The sequence below is a fragment of the Ochotona curzoniae genome, unplaced genomic scaffold (genome assembly GCF_017591425.1).
Source record: "Ochotona curzoniae isolate NIBS_2020 unplaced genomic scaffold, NIBS_Ocur_1.0 contig_3498, whole genome shotgun sequence".
NCBI classification, from domain to species: Eukaryota; Metazoa; Chordata; class Mammalia; order Lagomorpha; family Ochotonidae; genus Ochotona; species Ochotona curzoniae.
The window spans coordinates 23,712,244-23,734,959 of NW_024465885.1; the positions used below are offsets into that span (position 1 = coordinate 23,712,244).

The 22,716-nt window shown below is 36.4% G+C and overlaps 1 protein-coding gene across 3 annotated transcripts in view; it reads left to right on the plus strand.

Moving 5' to 3' along the window:
- GBE1 (1,4-alpha-glucan branching enzyme 1) overlaps positions 1-22,716 on the plus strand; it is a 361,102-nt gene that overhangs the window by 234,709 nt on the left and 103,677 nt on the right. For all 3 annotated transcript variants that reach the window (XM_040980626.1, XM_040980624.1, XM_040980625.1), the window contains exon 15: positions 13,088-13,205. In XM_040980626.1, the coding sequence (XP_040836560.1) occupies positions 13,088-13,205 (118 nt within the window). The remainder of the gene's footprint in view (positions 1-13,087; positions 13,206-22,716) is intronic.

Sequence of the window (22,716 nt, forward strand, 5' to 3'; positions counted from 1 at the left end):
AAGTAAATTATTTGAATTTTTCTGCATTCTACATGGAATATAAAGACATCGTGATTCTCTGTTCAAAATGACATTCTTCTATCATACCACATCAGTTTAAGTTTATTGTTGGGTGACAGTGTTAACTTAAAACCTTATATGTATAAGGTTGTGACATGGTATGTATATTATGTATATGTTATACCATATGTATATATACCATATGTATATATCTATATACCACATGTATGTGTGTGTATACATATAACTCCTGGAGCACGAACACACAAAAATCAGATGTTTTTGAATTATTTTTTAGCATGCTGCAGTGATGGGGATATGGTGTTGGGGTGATGAAAACCACATTTCTAAGTGGCCTTTCAGAGTGATACAATATTATGATATTTAGAGGAGTGATCACAAAGCATAGCTTATGAAGAATATGGAACTACAAACTAAAAAAAAATTGAAAGCTTAAGGGAGCAGATGAGTAAATAGTTGAATTTAACCCAAGATCTTGGAAATATTTTCATTATAAACCAGCACAAAATGTGCTTTTTTAAATGTAAATTCAGACTCTGATATTGCAACCTGTACACACAGTTTCTAATGAGCAAATAAGGTCACTTGGCTCATTCACTGGAGTGTAATTGCTGAAGGCAGAGATGTTGCTGTGAGCTGCTTAGTTTATAGAAGCCTTTGAAGTGTGGTTATGTAACTGTGTGTTAGAATTTATGCTTTATGCAACAAATAAAAACAAAGGACTTAATTTAGGACTAACTAAATGCCACATTCCATATCATGATTATGAAAAGGCTAATTTCTAGATTGAAGAAAGAGAACATCTGGGCTTTATAGTTCTCTAGGTTATAAATGTTTCTGTAAAATACAAACACAGGTTATCACATAAAAATTGGCAGAGCGGTTGTGAACAGATTTATGCATACTTTGTGTGTGTGTGTGTGTGTGTGTGTGTGCTTTTGCATGATGTTGCAATTTAATGATAATCTTTATGTGAACAGAGCCAGATAAATCCAGCTAACTAATTTATATTTAATGTGGGTACTCTGCTTATTTCTTTGACTTCAAAATGTGTGTGTGTTCATTGTCTGGATTAACTATGCTGTTTTCAGATGACATTAGCTCTTTTAAACGTTACGTGGAGGTCTTCTCTTTTTTCATTGTTAATCACTTTTTGATAATCCCTGTGTTTTATTCACGATGATGGACAAGTCCCCTCCTCTCCCTTATTTAAAAAGAGCCTATGATTTAGTTTAATTTTTCTATCTAGAAATTTAAAATGAATCACAATGTGAAGAAAATACTTTTCATGGTTAAAATATTGAAACTACTGTAAGACTTTTGGATTGGCTGAACGTAAGATTACAGGCACTAGTAAATAATCACTGCACACATATGTTTTTAAGTTGTATTCGTGGGAGGGTGGGTTGTTTTCAATCTCCACCAGTGCTATGGAATATTCAGCAGCATTTCTACTGTTCTGCTTTGTAACTCAGTTGTTTAGTGATGCTCTCCTGGCTTCACACATTCATCTAACAGTAGTTTAGCTAAGATTTCTGTTCTCTTTTTCTTGTTCTCCTGGTAGAAAAATAACCCAGAAGTATCACTGAACAAGCCCACCTGACAATGAGATCACTTATGGATGAGGGTGGATTTGTGTACCCACAGTCATCATTTTCACCCATTTGTAAAAATAAGGTGTTCGTATCTACCAATCATGAAATAATGTCAAAGAAGGGGAAATGCTGGTTACACTGTTTGACATGTACACAGTGTAGACAGATACTGTTATAGTATGGCCCATAAGTATGTATTATTGTTATTAACATTTTAAATAAAAAAATTTTAAATGGTGCTATTATGATAACAGATTCTGAGATAGTTAATAAAATTGAGAATGTTATGTAGATACCAGTAATTATGTCTTTACTTAACAAATTAGACATCTGCAACATAAAGCCATTTAATTTTTTTTTTTATTTTTCATGATACAGTTCCGTTGGCTCAGAGAGTTCTGCTCCCACCTCCAAACTTCCTCTTCCCCTTACTCTTTTGCCCCATATTATTGCAATAGTATAGTCCTTCATAAACAGTCACAAATTTATCATTCTGCCCTTTCAGTGTATCATGACATTGTAGGCATAGACAATGGTAGAAAGTCCAACACTCTATTGTCAAGATATATTTAGCAGTTTCATTGGGAGTCTTTTATTCAGGAGTAAAGATGCGTACTGCAATGTATCTTCATTTCTTGGTATACTAGTCTCCATATACAGTTCTTCTAGCAGCTATGACAACTAAGGGGTGTGTGTGTGTGTGTGTGTGTGTGTGTGTGTGTGTGTGTGTGTATGTGTGTATCTAGATAGATAGATAGATAAATACCTTATATATTTTCCTATACATCTATTGATTTTGTGTTTTGCATGAAGTTTGTCTTATATTAGAGAGAACACATGATATTTGTCCTTTTTGGAAAAAGCCAAATGTTTGATGGATGGATGAGTTACGGGTGAGTTGGTGTTACTAAAGGATGGAGAGATGGATGTACATATGAGTAAACTGAGAATATAGCTTCCTGACAGTGAAAGAACCCCAGAAGTTGTTTAAAATTATGTAACTAACTAAATCTTAGAGATAGTTTTCATGATTTATTTCTCCCTTAATGCAATCATTTATTAAGTGGTAGATAAGAAATATTGATGTTTTCTATAAAATACTGCATTATTTTGTAGAATTTGAAATTGCTACACGAGAATACGCTCGATTAAAGTACTTGTGGAATAGGTTTTCCTAAGATTGGCTATTACCAAATTCTGTACCCTGCATGCTACATTTGTACTGATGACCTCATTTAGTCAGCCTTTTGTTTTCCTAGCAAACAGTACAGCAAGTATGTGAGAAGGCAGTCTGAACTGAAAACACTATCCCCAAAAGTTGCACGCATTACCCTTCTTTTTAATGTGGTCTTTTTAGGGGTACACAATAATCGTAGCTGTTTAGATGCCTTCTTCAGACATCATAGCACCTGCCTGGGTCTGTGATTCCAGCTTCCTACTTCGCCAGTCCTGGGCAGCAGCTATAACAACTAAGGTAATTTGATTCCTGCTAGCTACATGGGAAAACTGGACTAAGTAATCAGCTTCAGTGTATGCTTGGGTGGAAGCACCCTCATTTTGAGAATTAACCAGTAAATAGAACTCGCTCTTGCTCTCTCTCTCGATTTTTTTATTTATTTTTTTCAATAAGTTCTATCTCTTACTTTTACACGTTATGCATGGTTTTTTAGAATACAGCATTCTATATCAAAAATATGTTTTTAATGTAGATATCAGGTTACATTTTTCATTTTGGTCTCAGAAAGTTGAGGCTTATTTTTCAGTGAATGATTTTCACAATGCCATAAGGCTATTTCGTCATGTGTAAATAACATATTATTATGCATTTCTGACATTTTTCTCTTTAAATAAGTTCTGATAGCTCATAATCTCACAGAACCCAACTTAAGTGGTCAGTGTCACATGTAGATATAGAACTCTTATATTGCCTGAGTGCTTGAGGAGATTTTTATTCAAGAGTTTGTTAATAATTATTCATTCACTTTGACTGCTTATGGCCTCCAAAGCATCTATGGATATGACCATCAAGAGAAGAGTTTGTTTTTCTAGAGCACAGGTAGAAAATTAGAGCCAAGAACAATGTTTTCTTAGAAGCAGTGGTTTTCGTTGTAACCATGCATATGAATTGTGAATGTTGTTCCGCATGGCCCACCAATTGGGAAATATTCTGTTAAAGCCTTTGAAAAACAAAGTAACTTTTCTGATTATGAGCCGCTAGTTATTCAGTAAGCAAAATGTTGTTTAGACATTGTGGTTATAATTATTCAAGATATAACTTAGTGAAGTAACGTCACATTACCACTTATTGGCAAAATTATCTGTTTTGTTTCAGGAACATTAATGAGACAGAAAACCATTTTACTTATCTATAATATTTTAAGTATTATATGATTTTCTCATGAGCTCTTTATAATTTAGGGAATACTTACTTCTCTTTCTAGCCTTTCCTACTAATATCAACCCATTTTGGTTTGTTTACTTAAAGAAAATTATAAAAATCAGTTTTTCTGGCCACAATTTTCTGATTATTTCTTTTTATTTTTTGCTTTTGGAACAATTTTTAAAGATTTATTTTACAGGCAGAGGAATAGAGAGCAGGGAGAGCCAGAAAGAGATCTTCCAGCTGCTGGTTCACTGTCCAGACGGCCACAGTGGAGAACGGAGCTGTGTTTGAGTCTCACATATGGGTGGCAGGGCGGAAGAATTTGTTCCATTTTCTGCTTCTTTCCCAAATGTGTTAGCAAGGAACTGGATTGTTAGCAATGCAGCTAGGACTTGAAGTGGTATTCCAATTTTTGATGCTGGTATTGTAAGCCCAGGCTTAACTTGCTGTCACTATGACACAAGTCTATTTTTAACATTTATTTCTCCCTGACAGTGATGTAAATGGCAAGACTAAAATAATATATATTTCCTATTTCTGTGTTTGCTAATGTGGAGAAACATATGCTCATCTCTAGAATAGTGGTTAGGAGTATCAGTCTTGGAATTTTACCATCCAATGTGTCGCATTTCCTTTCTTTTCCTAAGATTTATTTTATTTTTATTGGAAAGTCAGATGTGCAGAAAGGAGAAGAGACAGAGAGAAGATCATACGTCCAATGATTCACTCCCACACAGTGGCCACAGAGGCCAGAGCTGAGCCAATCCGAAGCCAGGAACCCAGAGCCTCTTCCAGGTCTCCGATGCGGGAGCAGGGTGCAAAGGCTTTGGGTCATCCTTAACTGCTTTCCAAGGCCACAAGCAGGAACTGGATAGGAAACAGGGCTGCTGGGATTATAACCAGCATTCATATGCAAACCTGGTGTGTGCAAAGCAAGGACATTAGCCACTAGGCTACAGTGCGGGGCCCATCATATTCCCTTTCCATCATACATTTGTTTTATGAAATTTACCTTTGTGAAGGTTGCTTAGTTTCTAAATCTCTAATGCACCTTTCATTGAATCTTTGCCAGAATTAAATAGGTTCATGTACATGAATGTAAGGCTTGGCAAGACAGTCACCCATATATTACGAGCTCACGGAGTTTGCTGTTGTGGCCATTATAGTCATTTTCATCATTCTAAAAATGTACCATTGTTTGATAATGAAATGTAGGAAAGTAGAAGATCAGAGAAGGAGTTAATAATCCCCTTTTTTGCTGAATCCGCATCTTCCTGGATTTCTCACTGTGACTATTGTTTTCATTCCTTAATTTTTAATTCTTTATCACAGAATAATTTCTTTAAGTTCTTTTGGTTTTGAATTAAAATGATTTTTTCTATCTGCCACTCCTATTCTCACTTCTGTACCTTCTGCCTCTTTTTCTTGAATATTTATTTATTGGAAAGAGTAACAGAGGGGATAGAGAGGACCCCTATCTGCTGGTTCACTGCTCTAACAGACCCAGTGGCTGAGGCTGACTCATCCTGAATCCCATAAGCCAAGAACCCCCATGGAGTGCCCGCCCATGTTTACTGAGGTATTCCTGAAGAATAAGCACTGTATATACTCTGCATTTCTGATGTGATATCTTAACGTACTTTGTGAATTGCTTACAGCAACAATTAAAGTTAACATACTTCTCATCTCTTATAGCTACTTTGTACATTATGGTAAGATTTCTTATTTTTTTAAAGATTTATTGATTTTTGTTACAAAGTCAGATATATAGAGAAGAGGAGAGATAGGAATATCTTCTGTCCGATGATTCACTCCCCAAGTGAACACAATGGCTGCTGTGCTGATCCAGAGCCAGGAGCCAAGAACTTTCTCCAGATCTCCCACACGGGTGCAGGATCCCAAGGCTTTGGGCCATCCTCGACTGCTTTCCCAGGCCACAGATAGGGAGCTGGATGGGAACTAGAGCTGCCGGGATTAGAACTGGTGCCCATATGGGATCCCGGTGCATTCAAGGTGAGGATTTTAGCTGCTAGGCCATGCCGCCGGGCCTTATGGTAAGAATTCTTAAGACCAATTCTATTTCCAGATTTTTTAGCATATAGCGCACTAGGTATAGTTATAAGTATTGTACATGTATTAGATCTCTAGAATTTATTAGGAAACTTTATACATTTTGACCAAAATCCTACCCCAAGCTGTAACTGCTTCCATTCTACTTAGTATTTCTATTGACTCTATGAATGCTAAGTTCTACATTAGTTTTATTTTGTCCCTAGAATATGTATTAGCAGTAGCAGTGCTGTTTATGGGTAGATGTGCGTGTGCTGAAAGTCTTCTCATTTTTAAATGCATGTGGGAATCTTTTTTCTCATGATAACTAATATGATTCAGTTATAGGATGTGTGCCCAGCTATGGAATGTTGACGTGTGTGTGTGTGTGTGTGTGTGTGTGTGTGTGTCTGCATCCACACAATGAACCCTGCAAACTTTGCTTTACAACTTCTCATAGGAAAATAGCTCAACCCCTATTCATTCAGCTTTTTAAAGCACTGAATTAGACTTGTACTACTATGATTTTCTATATGTTCTTACAGGTTAAAAGAGGAGGAATATACATTAAATATGCATTACTCTTTGTAAGTTCTGGCTTCAAATAAATGAAATGGTAGTTTCTGCTACAATAGCTGAAATAATCTGCTTTCAAATGTTTTTAAAGAAGTTTTTAAACTTTTTTCAGTTGTCATCTAGAAATGATAATAATAGAGTAACAGCAAATATTAAACACATGTCCTATACCTGGCAAATTATCAATTACACAATCTGGTAAAACTCCTTTGTTGTTCTATGGTTAACTTAAATAATTTATGCAGTGAGAACTGGCCAGTCAGGTTGGTAATGAAGGACTTTCAGTATGTGTTGCCCATTAGTAATCTTCTAATTACTTATCCATATCAATCAACAGTCATAAATGTTTGTCTATAAATCTCATATGCGTTAGTGATTAAATCAAGAATTAATTTTCATGCTCACATATTGTAAGTTCTCCAAATCACATGTTTTCTATTGTAAACATTCTGTTTTGTATCTTTTTATAAAAATATAGTCACCTGTTTTTTTTCCAAATATGTTCTCCCATTCTCTCAGTTGTCCTCTTTTTAAATTTTATTATTTTTTTATAATACAGTTCTGTAGGCTCAGGTGTATGTCTCTAAATTCAACTTTCCACACAATAAAATGGGATTATATGTATTTGTACAAATTTAATATGGGAACTCCATAATGAAGAGAGGAATGTCAAGCAAGGTAGCCTTTTATTACCAAGTAGTATTAAAATATTTCTTAACATTAAACACAAACATGCACAAATTAATAGTCAAAACCCAAAGAGTAACTGAAACAGGGACAATGCAAAGAAGCTGCTCTCAACCCAGAAGTCAGATACTTGTGTAGTTCCTACTTGGGTGTAGAAATTTTATCATGATGAAGACAAATATGAGAGATAGATTTATACATAATAGTTGATAATGTTGAAACAGTGCATGGGAATACAAACAGACTTTAAGTTCAGTTAGGTTGGTCAGTGCAGGCTTTGTCAAATCAACTCTTTTGAGCACAATCTTTGTGTTTTGTGTTTTTATTCTTTCTTTAAGGACCTTAAAATTGTAGAAAAAATATAGTCCTCAAAAATTTTGTTATCGTGTTCAATTCAGTGTTAAAGTAGATATTTTAGGAAAGCAAAAAATGTGTAACTTTTCATGTGAACAGATATGGGTGAACGAAATAGAACCAAATATTTTGGAAGAGAATGCAAAAATTAATGTAAAAAGTGGCATGGAAAATAAATGTATGCACTTCAAACATGCATCTCTTAAAAAAAAACACATTTACTTGTTTTCCTATTTATTGGTAAGGCAGATTTACAGAGAGAAGGAGAGACAGAAATATCTTCCATTCACTGGTTCACTCCCCAAATGGTTACAACAGCTGATGCTGAGGTGATCCAAAACTAATAGCAGGAATTTCTTCCAGGTCTCCCACTCTGGTGCAGGATCCCAAAGCTTTGAGCCATCCCCCACTGCTTTCCTAGGCCATAATCAGGGAGCTGAATGGGAAATGGCACAGCTCATTCACTAACCAATGTCCATATGAGATGCTAGCACTGAGAATTGGAAGATTAGCCAATTGAGGCACTGTGCCATCCCCCAAACTTTCATCTTGAAGACAGCCATTCCACAGGTCCACAGCTTAGAAAACAGATGTTAAGCCAGAACAGCTACTACTTTGAGCATCCCCCCCCCCATTCCAGAAGCTACCGAATACTCATTGCGGATTGCTTTAGCTAGTCCCTACTACACTCCTCTGATGTGTTCTCTCTCTTTACAAATAAGAAACTGGCCCTCAAGGATGTTAAGTAGTCAATTGCTTGGATGCATGCAGTTGATAATTGGCCATCCTGGGATTACAATGCATTTGTTGGACCCTGAAGTGCCTGAGTGCACCAAGTGCACACATGTGTATAGGATGCTGGTCTCGATCCACGCCTGCATGCAAGATGATGCTTTTTTACTGTGTTTAATAAACTTTATTCAAAGACTTCAGGATTCCAATTATCTTTTACTCTTAGATATATTGAATAACTGCATTTAAGGCTGTCTTAGAATAAGTTTACTTGAGAAAAAGTGTTTATAGTTTTATAGGTTTATAAAATTATTTTAGACTCAAAGTACAATGTTTTTAGAAATCTGCCTGCTATATACTCTTTTGTTAACAGAGTACATAGTGAAAAGGTAATTGAAGCCTATTTTTCTTTTTAAGTTCTAAATAATTGCAATTGTTAGATTATAATTGAATTTACAAGTTTCCTGATAATCCTTAATGGCACAGCACAAAACAAAAGATTTAATGGAAGGTTGGAATAAAAGTATGAACTCTTGTTCACTAAGCAAAAATGGTATTGATCCTGTAGAATAAAGAAAAGTTCCTAAATAGGGTAGGATATTTAGTAAATTATTTAGAATTATTTTCCTTTTGAATTGACAAAAATAAAATATTCAGTGTTTTGTGCTTTCATTTTACTTGCTATTTTCTGATGTATGCCATTAAGCATGCCTTATAATAAACTAATAATTTGCAGGAAAAAGCATTTTCAAAAGTATACCAATGCAGTAATTAACATAGTGGATAATGACATTTGAGCACCTCATCCTTTGAGCTTGTTCTGCATTGCTATTTTGCATTGGAAAGTCTGGAAAATCTTGTGACTAAGAAGGCAAGCTTTCAGTGGTTGGAGTTTATTTTGTAGTCTAAAATCAAACCTTTTGTTGATTAAACAAACCCCTCTTAGACTGTAATACAAATATGTTTCAGTTTTACACTTAATTAAAATATGTGATTGTTATTTAAACTTTTAATGAAGATGGAATTCATAAACTTGAATGCATGAAAATGTTTTTTTCAGGGTCACAGAAGTTTAATGTGCACTAATAAGTTTGGGGAAAAACATACATTGTTTCTCTTAAACAGAAGTTACAGTTGGCATTCATTGTGTTTAACATGTTTCAAGCTATAGTGGATGGTAGGCTGTTAAATTTCTTTACACCTTCCTAATTTTTAATACATTTCTATTTTTGAGACACTTTAATATTGGGGGATTTTTTAAAAAACTAAAGGAAAAAAATGAGTGCTATTTCCATTGATTGTAATGTAATCAATAAACGTCACATTATTTTAGTTTTCAAAAAATTGGTGGTGAATTTTAAGTTAATATATATTGTAGATCAAAGGTAGAGGTATCTAATTCAGATACAAATGCACAGGCACACAAATAACCCTTAACATATACAGTGAATGTGCACAATCCTGAGCTGTACAGCAACACAGCTCAAAACTTTACTATTCCTGTATTTGGAGAAAGAGCAATGGAGAGTGGTTTTACATGGTCCTATTTTAGGAGTCAAAAAATGAGTCATTATTTAGCTATATTTAAAATAAAGGGCTATGTCTATTTTGGATTCTATACGGCTATAACTTTGGATTTTGTGTATTGGCAATAGATAAATCTCAATTTGTAAAATATAACAGAATAGGATTAGAAGACTGTGGGCAACTCTGTGCTGAATAAGTATATTTAAACTAAAATCAGAATTCTCATTAGTTTCCAGTAAATGATTTGTAAGTATATCTGGTACCTCCTATCTTTGGGACACACTATCTTTCAAGGGGTCACTCAGTTTTCAGAAGTTATTTTAATCTTGACATGAATGCATTGGATAAGGAATTAGATATAAATTTGACTTCATTCTAAAATGTATTTTTTATATACTTTAAGATGTATCTTAAAATAATTGACATAATTTTGTTTTTTCACTTTACTAGATATTCAAAATAACATCTTAAAATTGATAATGTCTTACATTTGAAGTTATATGACAACTTAGGAGCTTTGCCGGTTGTTTGTGTATTTGGACACTGGGGAGATAATCCCACTCTCTGTCCCTCCATTTGAAACCTATGCAGTTGTACCTTGCAATGAATTTCCTTAGCTTCATCAGTTGGTAGGAAGTGAGTTTAGTACAGAATGATATAAATGATAGTACTTCTTACATCAAAATCCTTATACTTTGAACACACTTTATCAAGTGTCTGAGCAAACCCAGCAGCCTTTGAAGTATTTGAAGAGCCATTGAATTTAAGAGTCTTCATCCCTTCTCTGTTCTTTAATCTTATTAGCACAGTCCTCCTTCAGAACATGGCTCTTCCTGGCTTCAAATTTAAGGACATGGATTATAAAATAATGCTTAGAACCTCTCATCTACTTCAGCCTATTGATAGATACATCAAATACTTAGGAAGCTCTTGAATTTATAATAAAAAATCATAATATTTTAAAATGCTGTCCAAATTCATGGGGACCTGTTTTATCTCCTTTAAAAAATTTTCTTCTAGAGCATTTCTATCATTCTCTGATGTTTTTCCAAATTGATCAATGAAAGCTTTTTGGTTGAGTATTTTGTTGTCATGAATAGCATGATCAGTTGAACAAATAAGCAAGAAATATAGTCAACTTTAGGTATTCAATTTCAAAGGGATATGAAGAACACTGATCTTCAGTTTTGTATTAGTAATTTATATGGAGATCATTTCACCTGATTTCCCTATTTTTTTTCTTCTCATGTCATATTCAATTTGAAATCTTATGCTTAGAATATCAATTTTAGAATTTAGTAAAAAAAACTGACTACAAAAACACATTGAGTCATTTTCAAAAATATCTGTCCACTTATAGATCATTTGACTTGTGTGTACATTTGTGTCCTAGCATTTAACTAGTTGTTTGTATTTTGTTCCATTTGTTCTCCCCATGCATTTTTCTTTCCCCAAATTCAACATGAATTTCTGTACTTTCAAGTATGATCACCTGTGCTTGAAAAAAAACTCCACCCCTCTCTGTGCTTCTCTCCATTCCTGTTTCAGAGGCTAACCATAGACTATCCATAGACATAGACGAGCCACAGACATGGCCAACCATGGACTGAATAAGTATATTCTCCACCTCTGGTTAGTTTGTCTGCCTTATTGTTTCCCCTTTCCTCACAGTTATACTCCCATCTAGTAAATTAATTATTATTTTTAAATGTCCATGAATTTTATCAAGAATTTTCAGTGACACAGTGGGTTAAACTGCCACCTGTGATGCTGGCATCCCATCCCAGAACAGCAGTTCAGCCTCAGCTGTTCCTGTTGTGATCCGACTCTCTGCAGATATGCTTGGGAAAGCAGCCAAAGATGGCCCACTTATTTGGCCCCCTGATACTCATATGAGACCCTGATAGATTTCTAGGTTTACAGGTTTTTGTTTTTGTTTGTTTGTTTGTTTTCCAGGCTTACAGTTTTGATCTGATCCAATTCCAGCCATTATAACCAATTGGGAACTGGACCAATAGGGAGATATTTCTTTTTCTTTCCTTTATCTCTTCTCTTTGTCTTCAAATAACTAAATTAATATCAAAAATTCTCTCAAAACATTCTACTACATTGAGTGACTTTGAAAGGTACCTGTGACGTTCAAGCTTTGCTTCTCTCTTTAAGTGCACTGACATTCTGATGATCTACTTTATTTAAGGCACAACTGGCTAACTCGGATTGGCTAAAAGGCACACACTGCTACCATCAAATGTCTGTATCGGTGACTCAGGTTTTCAAGGAATGGAAAGGGTGAATCATTCTTCATTGGTCAAATGTACTGTTATTGTGATAATCTGGGTTGTGATGAAAATAAGTTAATGCTTACGATGTGAAGATTTATATAGTAGCAAAGAAAAAGCACTAAGAACTGTCTGTATACCTTCTTAGGCTATGAAAATTCAAAATTTCTAAGTACCAAAGTTTATTTACTTGAAGGTTTTTCATACCAGTTATCTTTTCTAGACATTTTGATCATCATACATAGGAGCATAATTATGATGGGTTTTATTTTGTTGTGAAAATGATAGTGTTAATAACATGCTTAATAACTCATTATGAATACTTGCATGTTAAATTACAGCACATTATGTGATAGTTACATGAACCCAGCCACACCACAGAGGATAATATTTGATCATATGACAACTTTTTTCACTTCTGTGTTCCTTATTTGTATAACCAAGATCAAAACCTATCAAAGGCACTGTAATTAAATTTGTTAAGTTATATTTAGTTAGCATTTAATGATATACTTAGAGGATCCGTGGAGACAGCAGTCTTTAAGTAAGTATGATAACCATAGCTCCTTACCAAGAAGTTAAATTTCAATATGGGAAACAATTTCAAATGAATAAATTGGGTTGTTTTAAGAGGAAAGTAGATTCTTCTCTAACAGATGCAGTTGCAGACTGATTGCTCAGTTGGTGAGGTTTCATGGAGGGTAGCAAAGGTCTCTGGAGCTTATGGAATAAGCAGACTATGAAGGCTTGTTCAAACACTATTAGGGAAGGCATGAGTGCACAGTACAAATCATGATGTAACAGTGTTCAGAACACTCAGGTTTTTTTTTTTCCTAAGACCTCATTCAACTCGTGAACTGTTGTGAATTCCTTAATAGCTGTACATTCAAACTGCTACTAGATTCTGATGCAGCAGAGTATGGAGGACACCAGAGACTGGACCACAACACTGATTTCTTTTCAGAGCCTTATGAGCACAATGGGCGTCCCTACTCTCTTTTGGTAAGTAAGGTCCTTATGGTATGTTTTATGGGAAAGTTTTTGTTTGAAGAAACAGCACTTCAAATAATCACATGAACAAAGTATAGAAGGTGCAGAGGGAAAGGCCAAGCTTGAGCATTAGGTGGTATGTGTGCTGCTGGACTCCACTGGGTTTAAAAGAAACAGGGGACAACAGGGAAAAATTAAGAGAAGAGGCAATTTTTAAATCTTTTTCTTTATTATGACCATGGCTATTCTTTAGCCAACAGTAAAAGTCTATTATTAATATTTTATACTAGCCATATTTGCACATTATTGGGCATCAAGTGACGTTTAATTTAAGACACGTTGGGGACAGATGTTGTGGTTCAGTGTTTTAAGCCAGTCCTTGGCTTTGAACTGTTCAAGTTCTTGCAACTTCCCACTTGGAATCTGACTTCCTGTTACTGTGTTCCAAGAGCAAGTATGTTGCAGAGATGGTACATATTCAGTGTAGTAACGTATGAACCCTTCTTTGGATATGGCAGTGTCTGGGAGAGAACCAGAGTGTGGAAAATTCTTATTCTCTGTCTCTCTTCCAAGTGGATGAAAGATAAACAAACATCTTTTTAAAAATAAAGGAATCAATTTCCATAAGTTTCCACTTCATTTTCTTGGCTTCTGTATTGACTTAGTTACAACTGGGCCAGAAGGGGTCTTGGCATTGGAAGCCTGCAAGGCAAAGGCTATTTGTTTCAACCTTGTTACTCAATTTTGCAGATAGTTTGGATTCAGATAAGGCTGTGGCTGGCCCATCGATTCTTTCTATGTGTTGTTCTGAAGTGAACCCAAACTCTTCTACTTTCATGGCAATAACCAGCTGGCATTCTTTATTCTGGAGTTTCTGTAAAGGTCATTTATCCTCAGTGCTCTTTCTCTCAGGTAAAAACTTCTCTTTGGCTGCAGGCTGGGGGGAATTGTGGTCTCTGACTGCAGCTCCTGGGTAACTGCTTAGAGACAAAATTCTTGTGTGGGCCGTCATTGTGCACTCACTGGAGCACGTGAAAGGAAGTCGCGTGGGAAACATGGTCTTGGCTTTCTCTGTCACAGCCTACTTCTGCCTTTGCATCTGGAAAATGTGTTTGTCTATTTTTCATTTTTTTGAGAGGCAGAGAGAGGGATGGAAAGAGAGACAGGAATGGAACAGAAACATAAATCTTCCATCACTGGTTCTCTCTTCAAATGCCCAGAGTAGGAAGGGATGGAGTTAGCAGCTGCTAAATACCTCAAACGTGTGTGTGTGTGTACGCGTGTGTATATGCACGCACATGCGTGTGCACAGAGAGCACATGCCTTGCTGTATCAGTAGCTCTTGTCTTCCATCTCAGGATTAGAAATGGAACCAGCCCTCTAAACCAAAGACATAGACTTTAGTGGACTCTCTGGCTGTCTCCTTGGAAGTTGCCAGTAGGGCTGCCATGAATCCAGGAGGTCACTAGTGCAGAGTGCATTAGAATGGTATTCAGGGACATTCTAGTCAATGCAGTCTTTTTTTTTTTTTTTCAAATTCACAGTCTCTTCATAATATTCATTCTATTCTTTTTAAGTTTTAAAGCAGTTTATATAGATGGAACAAATGTTATGAATTTTTATATATACAGTTTTAAGAGCAGAATAATACTTTCCACCCCATTCTCCCACCTTGCAAGCTGAGGACAGAAATGTTTGCACTGACAAAAGTGGGGTGTAGGCTTACTTGCTTGAGGGTCCTTCCCATCCTACAGAATGTTGGCTACTGTTCTAAGATCAGGCCAGCTTCCAGGCTTCTTGCAAAGGCCAAAACTATTTTCATTTGCAATGGGTCACATGGAGAACATCAGTGGACAGCTTTCCTTTTAAGACAAAAGAGCTCTCCAAATCCCATATACCAGAAATCCTAGGCTGAAAAATGGAATTTGAATTCAAGACAAAGAACTGATGCATGAACACCGGTTACAGCAGTGCTGTGGACAGTCTCAAGGGCTGCTACAGAGGACAGAAAAGGCTAGTGACCACCAGCATGGCCCACAGCACCCTTCTGCCAGCTCAGCTTTTCTTCTTCAAAGACACCTTACAGGGGAAAAATTTAGAGTGACATGCTGAATTCTCTCAGACAGATAGATGAAGGCATATAAGCAGAGAAGCATGTAAGGAGGTAGAGAGAGAGGTAGTTAGAACTCTATTAAGGTACTTCAAAAATGTCATAGGACAGTGGAATAATAAAGTAGTAGCAGGTGTAGACATTGTGGCACAACAGGTCAAGCTGCTGCTGAGGATACCTGCATCCCTCAGGATGTCTGATCACCGGCTTTGAGTCCTGCTTATTCTGCTTCCAATCCAGCACCCCACCCACCAGGAACACAGCACATGATGACTGGAAGTTCCTAGCTACTGGTATCAGTCTGACCATATCTGGCTTTTGCAAGTATTTGGGAAGTGAACCAGCAGATGAAAAATCTGTATGTATGTATATATGTCTCATTTTTTCACTCTCCCTCTCTCATTTAAATCGATAAATACAATATAATGAAGAAAAAAAATAAAGGAATCCCCAGTATTTTTTTTTCTTTTCAGTAGTAGAATAAATTTACTTAGATATAAAACTTTAATTGCTTTATAGATGTGGAAAAGTTGTTTAATTATAATCATTTATTAGGCCTGAGAGCAGATCTACCTTTCATTTATATAATGTCCTTCTGGCTTCCTTTTTCTGGCTGGTTTATGTCTCTCTTATTTCTCTTCCTTTATCTCGGTCTTGGGGTCTTAGAGCAACATTTCTGTTTTATTCATCATGGAAGATGTTGAATTAAGGTGTGTTTCACATTCATGGAACCAAGAAATATTGAACAGACATATGGATATATCATAGCTCATAAAATTCTAGTTTCCAGAAATCCTCTTGTATTTTAAAAATCTAGATATAAATAGGGCATGAGAATCTGTATTGAAAGTCCATACCTTCTGAAGCACCTGTTAATATGAGGCCAACAGTTAACTTTTTTGACTGTTGTGTTATCTATGTAACTAATATGCTGTAAAATGACAATGAAAAGCACAGGGATTACAACAAATTCTTTTATTATAGGCTATGAGGGAAGTATAATGGCCACAGAATACTTAGGTTTAACCCTAAAAATGTGTGTGTGTGTGTGAGAGAGAGAGAGAGTTCAAGATATTGATACAGCTTTGGACAAAAAATGTAGAGATGTGTATGTAATTTTAAGAGTGAACACTCAAAGGTGATATCATCAGATTCTTTTAACAATTATTGCAATGATTTGTCAGAACATTCAATTCTGACACATAAAATGAGATAGTCATAAATACTTTCAGCAATGAATAAAAAATTGCCTTAAAGCTCAGAAATAACTAAAAGATTTAGAGAGCTTCAAGGGTTAAGGAAGATGATTCAGCCAAGGAAAAGAGTCATGGAAAAGCAGCAACTGATCGGAATAAAATTGAATTTTACCCATTTGAACTTCCTGACAGGTGTTCGAAAGATTTAGACAGAAAAAGTCTTATGTAGACAAAGTTTTGAGTATCTCTGGATCCCAAACAGATTTGGTATGCAGAAAGGGCTATTTAAAAAGCTATTAGTGAAACAAAAACAAAGATATCATGACAGAATACCTGGGATGATACTCAGTCTGCAATTTAGTACTTGCCAGAATATAAGCAATTTTTTTTACTTGTTTGTACCTTACTTTCTCGCATCTATAAAATGAGCATTGATGGTAGTTTTCTCCCCAAGGGAAGGAATTCTTACAAAGTCTAAGTTATTGACATGGGTAAGCTTTGAAAACTGCAAAACGCTGTTGCATCTATGATATCATGGCTATTCAGTAATTGCTTGAGTGTTTTAAACATGTCAAGGCAACACACTTTTAGGACACATGATTAAGAATATTTTCTCCCAACTCAGAGAAAATTATACTCTGGGGCAGGAGCCCACAATATTTGAGGATGAGTTAAAAAAAAAAAAACTGATATCCCTGATATCTTTTTGGTTTTGTTGGAAGAGAGATATTCTGTCATAGTTAAAACAAGGAACAGTAGCAATCGGATTTCTTTTCAAGCACTAATTGAATTGATCTCTCAAATATGGCATGTGCAGTTCTAAATTAGATGGCAGAATGAGAAAAATCTCATAAGTTTCAATAACAGGGAGAGGGATATGGTACCACAAGCACATGAGAAATAGGGAGTAACTTGACTGCTCTCTGTAATCGAATTCTGATCCAACTCCCTCAGTAAGATAAGGGTTACCCCTGTCTTCCCAGCAGCGGCATCATGTTTTTGGTAACTACCGGTGCTTTGAGAATTACTCATTTAAATAAGTCTTCCAGCTCCAGATGAAATGATCCCTGGTCTTAAAGTCAGGAGAGCCCAAACAGATGAGTACAATACAGAATATCATGAAAACAAGTTTAGTGCTTGCAAGAGTTATTTTGTAACCAGTCAGAGGGGGAAAAAAATCACGTTAATAAAGGTTCCTATTATAAGAATGTCTCATTATAGTGGAGCTCCTTATTAAGCTGAATTTTATGTGCTGGAATCCAATCAAACTGCTAGAACACGACCATAAATGCTGCGTATTGCCAGTGAGATCATTTCTGCCTCCAACACTCCTGGAATAAAAGGGAAAGGGAAGACAAAATAGAACTTTTCCCACTTCCATGAAATTTCTGCCTATCGTAATTAGAACCTAGCATTTGCTAACGCCTAATTTGCAAGCTCAATAACCCAGAGGATCTGCTGAATAACTGTCAAATCTGTTTGCAAAGATAGCAACAAACAGAGCCGGAAGGAATCTTAAAATAGCTGTACATGCTGCAGCATCAGCAGGTAGCGTCCTAACATGTCTCCGTGTGCTCTGTTGGTGAAAACTGTGAAGCTAGGGGTAACTGCATGTGTGCCACCACTGCAACCCATTTCCTAAGGTCAGAATATTCCGTGAGTGCTGGCAAGTGATATGGCATAACTTCTCCTTTCTGCTTTCCTGCAGTTCGTGGAAAGCTGCTTTTAGCATAATTTCTTTACATTTGGGTCTCTGGCTTACGAACTGATATGTTAACTCACATGTTATTTATTGTTCTGGAAGTTGTCAGGTGGGCCTCCTTTTTTCCCCTAATTCATAAACTGAAAATCCAATTACAAAAGGGAGAAGCAAGGTTGCTGAGACCTGAATTCATTAGGTCTCTTTATAGTATCTAAAGCAGTCTGAACAATAAAAAATGTAAATAAAGCAATATTTTCAGCATAACTTTGCCATGTAGTATCCTTACCAATATAGAGTAGATGTGTTTGTTCCTATTCTGAATTTAGAAGCTGATAAATACATTTCTGAATATTTCTAGAATAGAATAGTTAATTCATACTTCTGTGTAGAAACACTTATTAACGTCACTTTCCTCCTAAATCTAGTATAAAATAAGGAGAGTTATAGCAAGACTTCTTTTTGTTAGGAACTATTCTGTAAAATAAAAGTGTGTATGTATACATGGGAAGAGTAAAATTATTTTAAATATTTTTATTTTTTAAAATAAATTATGATTTTTATCAGGAAGGAAGTTACCTGTTACATGATGTGTTGTCCTTTTTCTTGAATGTTTTCATCTGATGAAGATTGTATTTGAATTTGCTAATGTTAAATCTAACAATGTCTAAGGAAATTTTTATGGTTAGTCTTTGAATTGTTAAACCACTTTTATTTTAAAATTTTGCCTCAAATAAGTGATACCCCTTTCAGAAACCATTAGGTTTTAAACGCACTTGAAGTTCTTACCTTATTATGCACAGCTGATTCCTGCAGCCAAGTCCTCGTTTCACCATTAGTTTACCACAAGCAAAAACAGCAGACATGACGAGTCCTTTTATTCCAGCAGGGTAGGAACAGGAGCAGGGATGGAGGGGGAGAAGAATGGAAGGGACACATCTCCTGCCATGGTGGCCGAATAGGGACTGGCAGGGAAGGGACAAGATGGAGGGGGACTGGGAACACGATGGAGTCGGTGGGAGAGCTCAGAGGAAAAGGGGGCACTGGGGGCTCTTTATGTCATTCAGGTGAGCCTGCAAGTGTGTGTATTTGTTGGGGGCTCAGGGGAAGGGATCGGAAGGGTTTGAAGGCAGGCCCCAGGGGATTGGTCCTGAGATTTTCAAAGGTGATTGCCTAAGGATGATTGGTAAGTGGGCTGGGTTTGGGGAAGGAGCCCAGGAGAGATTCCCTAAGGATTCCCAAATGAGATGCTGGGTTACATCTGATTGGTGAATGGACGGACCCATGTGAGTTTCGTGAGCTGTGAGGAGGAGGAAATTGCGCAGGGTCCAAGATAGGATGTTTGTGTCACTCCCTACAGAAACTATCTCATTAATTTTGGCAATTAATGATTCTACAGAAAAATACCTGGATGGCACAATAAAACAAATCATTGTGTGGTCAGTTATTATTTTTTAGTATTTGCTTGCTTATTTGAGATTTATTTATTTTCTATTTAAAAGGCATATTTATAGAGAGAGCAACAGAAGAGAAAGACTTTCCCTCTGCTGATTAATTCCACAAGTGGCTGCAAAGGCCAGAGCTAAGCCAATCAAAGCCAGGGACCAGGAGTTTCCTCTAGGTCTCCTGTGAGGGTACAAGTGCCCAAGGACTAGGGCCTTTCTCGACTGCGTTATTTAAGTCATAAACTGGGAACTAGATCATAAGTAGGGTAGCTGGAACAGGAACCAGCACCAATATTTGATGCTGCAGGTGGACGATTAGAATGAAAAGCTATGGTTCCCACCCAAGATTTGCTTATTTATTTGAAGGCAGAGTTACACACAGAGAGAGATCTTCTATCCCCTAGTTCACTCTTCACAATCATGACAGCAGGACTGGCTCAGGCCAAGGCTAGGGACCTTGAGCTCCATCCAGGTCTCCTACATGGGTGATGGTGACCTAGAAGTGCCATCTTTAGTTACTTCCCTGTGAACATTAGCAGGAAGCTGCATTGGAATTGGAATGGCCAACACACAAACTGGCTGCCAGATGAGGTGCCAGCATCATAGTCAGCATCATAATCCACTGTGCCACAATGCTGTCATCTCTTTGCTTTTTTTTTTAAACAAACTGATGATCGCTGTGATAACTATCATTATAACACTCAAAATAGATTGGTAGACCAGCTTGTGACTGCCTATCCTAAACTGATGGTGTGATTCCTGCGAAGAGTTGATTATGATTATTGCTTGAGAAACTAAAACGTGCCCATGTGCCATTTGATTTGTTATGTTTTTAATCTGATTCTAGCACAGAATGTTTAGGACTTAAAACCTAATAAACTGATGTAATAGCATATTTCTCAGCTTGTAATATCTGTAACATGCATACTAAATGGATTCTCTGAGTATGTATGCATACTTAAATATAAATTACTGATATTTAAATATAATTAGGCATTTATATTTAATCTAGTTAAGTAGATTATATTGTGTGCATATTTCTTTCTCTTACATTAATCAAAACATTTTTAAAGTATTTATTAGAAGGGCCAATGATCTTCTGTGTTAATCTGCTTTCTGTTACTTTAATATACTCAAGAAAAGCTTCTTGAGCAGGAAAAGGTTTATTTTTGCTTGCAGTTTGAAAGTTAGAATTCAAGATTGGTTGGCCTCTTGCCTCTGCATCTGATAGCCCCAGTCCATGGCAGGTGCACGGGAGTGATTAAATGATAGGCCACAAAACATAAAAGAACCAGATAGAATATACACTCAAACAACTAGTTCCCAATGATCCAAAGAGTTCGCAATAGATCTACTGCTTAGACCCCATAATTAAATCAAATCTCCACTTTTTTTTTGTCTTTCATGATATAGTTCCATAGGCTCAGGGATTTTTCCCTTTACGCTTCCCACGCACACACTGTTTCTCCTATGTTATTACAATAGTATAGTCCTTCAACAACAGTCACAAGTCCATCATTCAGCATCAGGGTTGTTCCCATATCTTCACTATTGTATAGCTTGCTGTTGTCAATATAGGATTACAGATCACTTTCTCCCATGCAGATTTCTTTTGGATATATTCCGGGAAGTGGGACAGTTGGGTCATATGGTCAATTTTTAGTTCTCTGAGCAACCTAGAGTGACTTCCATAATTTTTGTACCAGCCTGCACTAACACTAACTTTTTCCCTCACATCCACACTAGCAGATTGTATTGCCCATTGGAGTTAAGTGGAATCTCCATGTGTGTGTCTGTGTTAACCCATCGACCATTAGCATTGGATGTCAGAGTTTAATCTGCTACATAAGTTATGAGGGAGACAAGTCCTGTTCAACATCTGCTGACCATTTCTCAAATGTGAATAATATCCACAATAGCAAGAAACTAAAATTGGAAGCAGAGGCAGGATTTGAATTCAGGTGATAGGTGATGTCAGCATCCAAGGTGATGTCTTAGCTGCTTCACCGAATGCCCAGCCTCAAAACTATTCTTGTTTTAAAATTATAATTTAAGAAGCATATAGTTCATACTCAGCAAGAGAATTACATGGCTAATGCTTAGTATGGTTACGACCAAACTATTTCTGAACTAAAATTTAAAAAATGGAAATTATGCAGCTAATAGCACTAAATTTTAGAGGTCTAATTTGTTTGTGTCTATAATTATCTCATCATAAGAATTAGTTCTGATTATCATATGTTCTTTAGTATAATTGGTAGTCATTTGCTAACCACTAAAGAAATTGACTTATGTACTCAGAACTCTAATAAGGAAGGAAATTCAAAACTCAATAACTATCCAGTGTTAAAGAAACATTATTGTGAAATTATTTTGCGTTGCCTATACTATGCTGGATGCAAAACAATATCAATATTGTGGTAGTTCTATTGCTTTTTAAAAATTTTTGCTGGTAAGCAGAACAACAGAAGAAGTTACAGAGAATAAAGATCTTTTGTTCATTGGCTCATACCCAAAATCTAAGCCAGGCCAAAGCCTAGTGCTCACAGCTCCATCTGGGTCTTCCGAGTGGGCAGCAATGACCCAAGTAGTTAGGCCACCATCTTCTACCTTCCTGGGTGCATTAGGAGGTAGAGGGATTGGAAACAAGCGGCTTGGACCTGAACCTTCACTCTGTAAGGGGATGCAGATATGTCAAGTGAGGGCTTAATTTTTTTTTTTTCTGCCACCATAGCCCGGCTGCAAACTCTGCTGCTTAACATGGTGTTTAACTCCAAGGGCTGACAGATGGAATTCCAGTTACTCCATGGTGTAACTCCAAGGGCTGACAGATGGAATTCCAGGATCTTGACCTAAGACTGGTCCAGCCTTGTCTCTCTCTCACTCTCTATTTCTCTCTTTTTCTCTGTGCATTTCTCTCCTCTCTTCCTTTTTCACCTCTTTTGTCACTCTGATTTTTAAATAAACAAATCTTAAAATTATAATCCCAGGGGCCTGGTGTGATGGCCTAGTGGCACATTGCATGCACTGGGGTCACATATAGATACCATTTCTAATCTCGCCAGTCCCACTT